This window comes from Syzygium oleosum, unplaced genomic scaffold (genome assembly GCF_021117445.2).
Source record: "Syzygium oleosum isolate NSW1041296 unplaced genomic scaffold, Sole_v2.1 Sole_v2.02, whole genome shotgun sequence".
In the NCBI taxonomy this organism is placed as follows: Eukaryota; Viridiplantae; Streptophyta; class Magnoliopsida; order Myrtales; family Myrtaceae; genus Syzygium; species Syzygium oleosum.
This window is the reverse complement of record NW_026607486.1, coordinates 2301175-2312707: the sequence shown is the minus strand read 5'-3', so window position 1 is coordinate 2312707 and position 11533 is coordinate 2301175. Positions and strand designations below refer to the sequence as shown.

The window sequence follows — 11533 nt, the reverse complement described above, 5'->3', positions numbered from 1 at the left end:
TTTATAACAATAATTTGGCAAATCAAACTGGTCTACAAGCCAGTCAACTGCCAAGTGTTGAAAATGTAAGGCCAGTGGCTCCATTGATACCACCCAATGTCAATATTCCTGTTGGACCTAACATGCTAATTAATGTAAATAATCTAGTGAGATCAACATCACCGCCTAGGGGGCAAGATGACAACTAAATCCACAATTGAACCCATCACAATTTGTCGAAGAAGTTTGACAACAATTGGGATTAGACATAGGTGTCATCATACCTATTTATATGAAATCATATCCCGAATGGGTTGATAATCGACCTTTTCCAAGAGGTTTCAAAATCCCTAACTTTGCCATTTTAATTTGCAAAGATGAACAATTGACCATGGAACACATTGTTCGATTTATAGCCCAGTGTGTGGAAGTAGGGACAAATGAGTTTTTTATACTTAGGTTATTTCCTTTGTCTTTGTCAATCGGGTTTTACCTAATACACTAATTTATCACCTAATTCGGTGTGTAGTTGGGCAGAGATAGAAAGACCATTTCATTCTCAATAGTATAGACCACTACCTGAAGTATAGGTCGCTGATTTGGCTAAACTTTCAATATGATAGTGAGTCGATCGATCAGTTTATTGCTCGGTTTTAAGAATTCGCGAATTTGGCTTTCAATGGGTTAAATTTTTAACTTGCGAGAAAGATTTGAAGGCGTAGACTTTGCCGATTTATTTCAATTGACAATGAGAGTGTCTAAGTATGAGCAATTGTTAAAAGATGGAGATAAAAGGACCACCTTAAGGCTTTACACAAAACGTGATTTTAATTGAAAATTATGATTATGAGTATGAATCTGACTTTAATGAAAACGTTCAAATAAATGTGGCAAAAATGATGCTTGACAAGCATTAGGGGTAAGCGGTTACAGGTTCCTTACAGGTTCCACTTGGAATCTAGAACCTACCCTCGGGTACAAGTCCCTCATTTTTTGGAACCTGAAACCTACCCGTTGGAACTTGAAACCTAATTCTAGGGTAGGTTCCAGGGTCTAACAGGTTTTTTTATTTATTTCCTTATGAAAATGAACGCAACAATACTGAACAAGCTTGCCATTCACCAAACAGAATACCAAAGACTAGTTTTCTTAGCATTCCATTCCAATAAATACAATTAAAATGAGAATTCATTGCGTGAATCGATATTAGGGATGAGCGGTTCCATGTTCCGTATAAGTTCTACCTAGAACCTACCCATGATAGTAGGATCCTCATTTTTTAGAACTTGGAACCTACCATATCAGAGGTTTGAGGGTCAGTTCCAAGGTCTACCCAAGTTCCACCTGCATCATTAATTGAACAATTGCAGTGAATCATCACCTTTAATGACTACCACTTGCTACTATGATCCACTGACTACAACTTATATTTAGACACATGAAGAATATAAAATATTAACAAGTCATAAAATGAAAACTCAGATTAGTGGTTCCAAATTATACACTGATGATCTAACACTATGAAATACCGCAGGATCACGCAAAGACATAGATCAAGAAAAAACACAAAAAACTCTTTTAGGTTTCAATTTCCAGGTTTCAGGTTCCACCTACCCAGAACCTGGAACCTATCCGTTGAAACAGGTTCTCTAATTTTTGGAACCTGGAACCTACCATGCATACCTTGGAACCTGGAATTTACAGGTTCCCACCGGTCAAGTTCTCAGTTTCCAAGTTCTACCCTGGAACCATGTTCACCCCTAACAAGCATTACGTTTGTCGATCCTTAAAGCCTGTTGAAATAAAAGAAAAAAGAATGGTAAGGGTTAAAAACACTCAACTTTACTCATTCGATAGCAATATTGCAAGCGGAAGGCCAAGTTATCCCGAGTGAAGGAGATTTAGTAAACAAAAAAAATAGGGAAAATACCACAAAAAATCCCAAACTATGCCACATGTGACAAATTTACCCTGAACTTTTTTTTGTGACACGAAAAATCCCAAACTATGCCACTTGTGACAAATTTACCCCGAACATTTTTTTGTAACATGAAAAATCCCAAACTATGCCACCGTGACACATTTGCCCTCGCCCGACGCCGGCGAGGGTCGCCCTCGCCGGGGAAGAGATAAAAAAAAATAGAAAAAAAATAGAAAAAGGAAAAAGACGAAAATGCCCATGGGCCAAAGTATTGTGGGGTAAATGTGTCACAGGTGGCATAGTTTGGGGTTTTTCGTGTCACAAAAAAAGTTAAGGGTAAATTTGTCACAAGTGGCATAGTTTGGGGTTTTTCGTGTTACAAAAAAAAGTTCATGGTAAATTTTTCACAAAAGGCATAGTTTGGGGTTTTTTGTGGTATTTTGCCAAAAAAATATTGCAAGTGGCACCATTTATATAGTAATAACACAATTAATTATGTTGTTTTTAAGAAAACGATTCAAGAGGCAATTCGACAAGGAAAAATCAACTTTACCTGATAAGAGGGTATATGATGGCTCTTGATTATTTAGTTCACAAGACTTGAATGATCGATGAATGTTTAATTCGTGCATGTGTATGTTTCATTTGGGAGGAGAAGGATCCACAGGGAAAAGTGTCAAAAAAATCCTAAACCTTTTGCTTTAGTACCGATTTAGTTCTGAACCTTTTTTTGGTGCCAATTCAGTCTTAAACCTTTTGTATTGGTGCCAATTTAGTCATAAACCTTTTTTTGGTGCCAATTCAGTCCTAAACTTTTTGTCTTTGTTTCAATTCAGTTTTTTCGGTCAATTTTAGCCAGATTTTGCTGACGTGGACGCCGACCGGCCACCGGCACTGACGTGGACAACTCTTAATAATATTTTAAATTTTTATTTATTCTTTTCTTTTCTGTTCTTTTCTTTTCCTCCCCTCCCTTCTTCCTCCAGCCAGTCGTCGGCCACTGGCGAGGTTGGCCCTTGCCGGATGGCCACGAGGGTGGCCTCGCGCTGGGAGGGCAAGGCTCGAGCCTTGTCGGATTTGGCGAAGGCTCGAGCCTCGCCAACGGCTGGCAGGATCTGGCGAGGTCTAGCCTTACCGGCGAATGGGCGAGGCACGACCTCTCCAGATCTGGCGAGGTCCAGCCTCGCCGGTTGCCGGTTTGGCGACCGGTTGGAGGAAGGAGGGAGAGGAGGGGAAAAAAAAAAGAAAAATTATTTAAAATTATTAAAATATTATTAAAATTTATCCACGTAAGCGCCGCAAAATCCGGCTAAAATTGATCGGAAGGACTGAATTGGCACAAAGACAAAATGTTTAGGACTGAATTAGCATCAATACAAAAGGTTTAGAGCTGAATTGGCACCAAAAAAAGGTTTAGGACTAAATTGACAATAATGCAAAAGGTTTAGGGCTGAATTAGTACCCAAAAAAAGTTTAGGACTAAATTGGCAACAATGCCAAAGGTTTAAGACTTTTTTGACACTTTTCCTATGATCCACGTATATGATGTAAAACACGAGAGAATCGTAACCGGCTTTTTCCTGTCTGTACAAATCGATTTTCTCCCACAATTACTCGTGCACGAGTCAGCATTGTGTACGTGCTCAGACTACTGGATAGTCCAAACCGATAACATATTGAGAATCTTTGGAGCCCGACCCAACCTGTCCAATGAATGGGCAACACTAGTAGCCTTCCCCGCAACGAGCACTGACCCAAGTGCTGCCGCTTTGCCAATACAAGACGCAAGATAGGGACACCTTACATCACCAAATGCTCCTGTTAGTTGAGACACACCTTTCACCTTGTACCAGGATTTCATGTATCGATCCCCAAACCCACCACCCCCCACCCCCCAACACCCCCCCCCCTCCCTCTTTATATATAAATGCACGTTCATGTCACTCGGCTTACAGTCACCACACATTTATAGATATACCTTAGCTTCTTCAAAACTTGAGAAAATGGGGAGCCACAAGCCTTACATCGCAATGGTGTCTGTGCAGTGTGTCTATGCAGGCATGGCCTTGTTCTCCAAGGCGGCCATTGCCAAGGGCATGAACCCTTTCGTCTTCGTCGTGTTCCGGCAAGCTCTCGCCTTCATCGCTATCTCTCCCTTCGCCTTCTTCCTCGAGAGGTCTCTCTATTTAACCGAGCAGTTTCTGCTTAATTTCATCTTGAATTGTTTCTCTCTCTATTTCGTTACGACCACGTTGCGCTCATTAAAAAAAGGGTTTTCTTATCATCTAATTTAATCAAACTTATAGGAAGGAGTCGGCGACTCTCACGTACGGCTTACTCTTCAAGATCTTCTTGGTCGCCTTCTTCGGGTATTCATGCATGCTCATAAGTTCCGAGGCTTTTTTGGCTCTCACTTTCAACGACTAGTTGGATGCTGGAGCTTTCATGATTATGTCTGATTTATTAGCATCAATGTCATGCGTTAGTTATTTTTGACTTCGGAATTCCAGGCTCACACTAAGTTTAAATCTCTACTGCGTGGCAATCAACTACACATCCGCAACTTTCGCGGCCGCCACAACCAACACCATTCCGGCCATTACTCTTATCATGGCCGTTTTCTTAAGGTAATTTCTTTCTCTTACGTAAAAGAAAAGGGAAAATTAGCACGTATATATGCTCTATTTGTCGCGACGGCATTGCGGCGCTGGGGCGGAGAAGTGACTTCTTACACGAATTAACATGATTCGACACGGCTAGGAAAGCAGATATCAACGGATCCAAAGATGAAAACGATTTGAAATATCTGTCTGTTCTTTTGTATTTGTTAGGATGGAGGGCATTAGTGTGGGAAAGTGGCATGGGAGGGCAAAAGTGGTGGGATCGGTGATGGGGGTTTCAGGGGCTTTGGTGTACGCGTTCGTGAAGGGCCCGCCCGTGAACTTGATCAACTGGTCTTCTTCAGGACATGCGAGGCAGTCGCCGCCGTCCGGCTCCACGGGCATCGGCAACCACTCGAGCTCCAGAGAGTGGATCAAGGGGTCTCTCATCATGCTCTCCGCCAACACCCTCTGGTCCTTGTGGTTGATTTTGCAGGTCCCCTCTCTCTCTCTCTCTCTCTCTCCATATGACTCAATACCTTTGCAAGTTAGCACTAAGTCAGCATTTTTCAAACAGGGAGCAGTTTAGAATTAAGTTGACTACACTAACCACCATTAGAGATCACACTCAGCTCTAAGTAGATAAATCTCATTACAATTTCACAAATTTACATAATTCTTGCAAGGTGATTAGTTTTCGTCTTCGAAACTTGATTGCATTCACATATGCTTTAACATTACAATTGCCTTTACAGGGTCCGATCATCAAGCAATATCCAGCCAAATTGCGGCTAACCACTCTTCAGTGCTTCTTCAGCTGCATGCAGTCAGCCTTTTGGGCCATTGCCACGGAGAGAGATCCAACGGCATGGAAGCTCGGATGGGACATGCAGCTTCTCTCTGTTGTCTACTGTGTACAGTTCCCTCACTGATGATCATTGAGATTCGCCCAAGATAGAAATATGTTTAGGGATACGAAACCTCGTTTTTACCAAATTTATACCCAAAAGTGACGTGTCAAATTGGGAATGGCAGGGAGTGATCGTGACGGCGATCTCGTACTGGCTTCAAGTTTGGGCCATAGAGAAGAAAGGCCCGGTTTTCACGGCGATGTTCACTCCGATCGCGCTCGTCATCGCCGCCTTCTTCTCGGCATTCTTGTGGAAAGAAACTCTCTTCTGTGGAAGGTTTGCACCACTGCTTATTTGTTTAGAGAAAATGACATTTCTTACTATTTTTATTATCTTTCCTAACGAACCCACAATTTTCTAGTTTTTCTATTTTATTTTGTCAATTTGGTGGGTGCAGTTTGGTTGGGGCAATGTTGATGGTGGGTGGGCTCTACTTTGTGTTGTGGGGAAAGATCAAAGAAGATGGAAACAGCAAGGAAGCGAAGGATGACCCACGACCAGAAACAAAAGAGGAGGCCACGTCGGACTGTATGGCCGTCTGACATCGTAGGACTATAAATTGCCCCGTCGATCCACAAATTAGGGCACGAACTCGACCATCATGATCCGAATCCATCTGAATCATCGAATTCGAAAGGTGCTGTTGAATACAAAGGATCGATCGACCAAAATCAATAACGCGGGACGAGTACCGTCTATATGCACCCGATACATGCAACAAGGTCGCCGATGCCCAAATTAGTATGCGTGTGTTTTCGATATATTTTTTTGTTTATTTCTTTTCAGGTTTGCTAACAATATGTAGATACGTGCATGGGAATGCGGATGGTTCCACTAGAGAATGTTGCCTTGGTTCGTTGTATATATCATGTCAAGATGACAAATGATGTCAATGATTATAAATGTCATTTACATCCATTCTCAGGTTTTGAACTTCACTATTTTTTGGTCGAGGAAGCCAATTATCGGATCGAGTATTATGAGCTTTCGAATTTTTATTTCAGATTGACACGGGGTGATTGGCGTTGGAATAGACGACTCGTGCTGGCATGTCGTAATCATATTGTTCGTGCCAATCTGAGTTGATTTAAAATATTTTCATTTTGTTTTCACATGTCAAATAATTAATTAGTTTGAAAAAGGGATAAAATCGTATACGAGAAGTTAAGATCGAGACTTCATTATCCCTAATTTGTCTCCCTAAAATAACTCTCGAGGAGGCAGTGAAAAGAAATTAGTATCCAAACACTTGTCGATTCCGACATTTATAAGCCAATTAACAAAACGATTTCCTTCTCGAAAGTTATATTGCACTTTAAACTTAAAGTGATAGCTCGACATTCTTCTGCTATCTTTAGCCAAAGCAGGATTAATATTCAACCATAAACTCTAGACTAATAAGATCGGTGATGGTTTTAGAGTCAATTTCAATTATGATATTATGAAAACCAAGTTGTTTTACTAAATTGAGCCCCTCTTCCAATAGAAGTGATAAAAATCACCAAGCCAATTGCCCCCTTTGTTTCTGAATAATCCCCCTACACCTACAACTCTTAGGTTGCCTTTCGAAACCCCATCAATATTCAGTTTAATCCACCCTGAAGGTGGAGGATCCCAAGTAACCAAAATTAGAGAAGTGCATAATCCATTTAACGTCAAGTTATTAACATACGAAGCATTGATGATTTCCCTGGCATGTGACCAAATTACTCGAATTGGATTCAAAGGAAACACAAAATTGTCCTTGAAAAGTGACTTGTTTCTCCATGGCAAAAAAACCATACAGTCACAGAAAAAATTATGCTCCAATCGTGATGAAAATTCGATCGTCCTTTACCAGTAAGATTTGAATTCAACCATCGAGACAAACTCATTGAGAAGAATTCTTCCAAATTATTGTCATGGGACAAACTCAAGCCATTTCATTCGAACAATTGGACCATCCTTTACACCATGTTATGTTGTTTCCACAAAAAGACTCACATCTAAAGCAATATAGGTTTCCTCCGAAGATGCGAGACATCTTCAGCTCATTAGTCAATAGTCGCTTATGAGCGGCCAGCAAAGGAAAGTTCAAATGTGTTAAGGCCCCCTCCACTTCCAAATAATGGACCATATGATATCAAGTTCTTAATTACCTACCCCATTGATTACCTCACACTCTGATTTAACTGAGAAAGACCCGCTTTCAATATCCTACCACAAAACACTATCTTCCCCGTCGAAGGCTATAGGAGGTTTGACTGCCCAAATTCAAAGATTACATCTTCTTATAAAATTCTCCGAAAATATCCAAAAATTTCAATTCCCATCCAGCATATCATCGCACACCTTTATCTCCATCTACATGCCAAATAATTAAATTACAAGGAAAATATATAAATTCATGTTGAACATATAAAATTAGGCACGCCGCGCGGTCATATTCTGGTTTGCTCTACGTGATTCGTGTTTAATCTCATGTCGTGTTCGTACGCAAACCGGTCGTGTCAAGCATTGTCGGCCCCCGGAAAATAATATACTCCCGGAAGATTTTTTTCTTTTTTCTCTTTTTTTGGGGTTTGGGAATCACTTTTCTGGGCCTTTGCAAATGTTAAGAACATGTTATGGGATCAAGCCCAGTACCTAATAATTAGCCCAAGCCCACTTCAGAAACTACAAATGTATCGAGGCCCCGAGATTTTCTGCGCAACAATTTGGACTTTTTTCTTTTTCTTTTCGAAGCTTTTTTCCCTCCTTGTAATACCAAGCCTTCTAATTACATTTCATTCTTCGACCAAAAAGAAAAATTTTATTAAACACAAGAAGTAGAGCACGAGCGTTGTGACCGGCAGAAAGAATAATTAAAAACCGGGCTCTGTTTGTTTCGTGAAATATCGATAATTCGGAAAATATCTCCCTAACTTTAATCCTCTCTTTCTTGAGAAAAAATAATAAGTTGCTGAAAATTATTTTCGTTATTAAATACAGCCTCGAGCATTTGAGTTGAGAATCATAACATTTCCCGCTACTTTATTTTTCCAAGGAAATAAATAATTTAATTGGGAAATTTTTTATCCAAATTATTAATTTTTCACGAAGCATAGGAGTGTGAATTCAAGATTCGAAGAAGCGAGAGTGCTATAGAATACTCATCAATAATGTCGATGGTCCTAAATTATGACTTGTCTGGTTACAGTCATGCACAGCTATGGTTACTGCTAAATGTAGGGGATGGTACTTATGGTTTGTTTTGTTTTGTAAAAATGAGGTTGATTTTACAAGTGAATTAGCTTTATTAAAGGTAAGAATCCCATGTGCTAATAATCAACAGAAGATAAAATATCATTAATCTTAATTGAAAGTTTGAGGGACAATAGTCATAGCCCGTGAGGAGGGTTAATGTCGTGATTCGAACGCGAGTTGTCGCATTGCCATCGAGCATTTCACTGCTCTAGTAACTTTTATTAGGAGCTTGCAAAACTTCTTTGAAGGTGCCAAATGATTGGCTTATAATGGAAACGTGCCGTTCCTGCCACCGTACGAGCTACGCATGCTACTATGCCATGTCACATTTCAAGTTCATGGCATTTTGTAGAACACGTTCCGTGAATGAACCATGTCCGTCGTGCAAGGCCCGGCTTATCCCGAAAAGCACAAATTTGGAGACCAAACGCTAGAGCCCCATCCTTGCTCCATGCAATCGATTTGCCAACGAAGAGAGGCCAAGATCTGTCCAAAGATGAAGCACACGGCATCTCGTTTGATCAAATTCGAACCTCCTTACTTAGAGGTGACCGGTTCTCAATCCGATCATATCTCACTTAAGAACCCTTCATCGAACTAGTGGGACCGATTCCCAGTTTTTGGAACTAGGGACCGAACACCGATTCGGTTCGGCACCCTGGCGATCCAATAGAACCGGTCATGATACGGAAATGGAGGAATAATCGGAGTTCATAATCCAATTGTCTGGCTCATTCATTTCCAGCAAACCTAGAGAGAGAGAGAGAGAGAGAGAGAGAGAGAGAGAGAGAGAGTGATGATCACGAAGAGATGTGTCCCAAGAACTGCCCTGCTCCTGGAAGACCTGTTGGGATTTTGGCATCTAAATCCTATAAAATTGAATGAGAAGTGTGTAGATGAAAGTGTTCCACATAGGATAGAAGAGGTGATAGAAGATGTGTGTCGATTTTTCACCGAACAGACACGTTGTATTCCGCAACTTCTTTTTCAGACAGACATAATTGTTCGTAATTGCTCATCAGACTTCTTTTTTTCGGACAGACATAATTGTTCGTAATTGCTCATTAGTCTAACGAAACATTTCGGTTCATTGTGACTCTTCGTTGTTTATAACCAAACGAAGTCTTGTGACTCTTCATTATTATTATGACTGAACCGAACTGAACATTTTCGGTGTTGTCTCTCGGCATTTTCATTTTTTGCGCGGCATTCTGCTACATTCTTATTCTTCATCATTGTCATTTTTTGTGCGATTATTCTGCGAAGTTGCATTCGAAGGTTTCCTTTGAAGAAGTACCGCTTCATAGGAAATGCGATCCGTTCTATCCTGAGAGGCAATTGTTCAACAACCTTTGGGTACCGGTAGAGGGGATAAATTGTCTTAAGGACACAACGTCAATTCGTTGGGTTCGGATCAATCGTCGAATTCAGATCACTCATTTCAGGTTTGTCGAACAATTTTACTTTATTTTGCACTTACAAACACACGTATACGTACAACAAGACCAAGTCCAAGTCCTCCATGATCAGCAAACCAAAGAAGCAAACCCTGGCCTCTCCCCCCATTTCATCTCGCTGATCAAGAATCAAGTATCGCTTGAGCTTGGGCCTTCAAATCTCTCCTCAATGCTCCCACACCACGCCACCGGTCTGAGAGTAGAGCGAAAGGGACGAGAGGGAAAGAGGCGGAGGCGGCGAGGCACGACCTCGAGCTCACAATCTATTAGAGCCAAGAGGCAATGATCGAAGAGTGAAGAAGGTCGAGCGAGCTCAGCGAGGCGTGTCGTGTTGCATGAGCCGAGAGAATATCTTAAGGTTTAGTTTTATATTTTTCCGGTTAGTAAAGAAATTAACAAATATATATCCGGTCCGGCTTCCACCTTAAAATTGGGAATCGGAATTGGCACCCCTCAGAATCGCCCAAAATCGATCGATTCGATATGATCCGGACGATTCCCTATTCAATCAGTCCGTCTTGCTTATCCCGGCTCCTTGTCTACGGGGCTTGGCGTTCAAGTTGGAAATCAACATCTCATCCGATTCGCAGAGTAAAATCGTGGGCTCACGATCGCGATGTGTGTGTGTTTTTTTTTATCCTCTAAAATCTTCGAGGAGGTTGGCATATCTCATTCGTCGTGGTTGGTATCCCCGCACTCGGAGGCCACCAAACATACATCACCCTGACGTCATAATTGGCAACAGTTTGCCTCATTCATCCCCCCCCCCCCCCCCCCAAAAAAATCAATATAATAAACCCAGTTATTAATAATAATAATAAAATAAAAAAAATGTGAACATCATGGGGATCGCGAAATTCCATTATCGTACAACCAGCCAACGAGCCTCGTCAACCACGTAATGATTGCCGAGTTTTAATCGACGCGTTTTCCCTTGAGTCGCCGAAAAGAATTCCCGTTGGACGGCGACAGGACGGAACGGGACGGAATGTCGGGGGGCACCGAGACGACGTCGCGTGGCGGTTACGGTGGCGGGGCTCGCAATTGAGGTCGGCGAGCGAGGGCATTTCCGGGAACTCGGCTCCGGTAATCTGAGTGCATGCGAACGTGACATTCGGGGAGGGGGGAGGATAGAAAAGCGTTGGAAGTGGCGCACTTTTCGGTGTTGTCAATGCCGCCGTATTTCCTATTCCCCCATTTCCACCCACGCTTCCCTTTTTTTTTCTCTTCTCTCTTTTTTTTAGAAAAGATTCTTCATTTTTCGGAGATATTCAGGAAACGTATATATTATTTTTTCAGGGGGGGTCGCCAGCAAGTAATTCTAATGTTTATTTCGCATGTCGGGGGATCAAAATCAACTCTCTCGTTTTACAAAAGGAGACCATTCCAATGAGCAGAGCCGAAGAAGGCTTAAAATGGCTCGCTTCTGCGGCATTTTGT

At 41.5% G+C, this 11533-nt stretch overlaps 1 protein-coding gene across 1 annotated transcript; it reads left to right on the top strand.

The window, feature by feature from the left end:
- The first annotated feature begins 3837 nt into the window (after positions 1–3837).
- LOC115684712 (WAT1-related protein At1g43650) lies at positions 3838–6347 on the top strand. The gene is made up of 7 exons (XM_030609568.2): positions 3838–4076; positions 4207–4269; positions 4411–4527; positions 4732–4996; positions 5256–5414; positions 5536–5687; positions 5809–6347. The coding sequence occupies exons 1-7, from the start codon at positions 3838–3840 to the stop codon at positions 5951–5953; spliced, it is 1140 nt and encodes a 379-aa protein (XP_030465428.2). The 3' UTR covers positions 5954–6347.
- The last annotated feature ends 5186 nt before the right edge of the window (positions 6348–11533 follow it).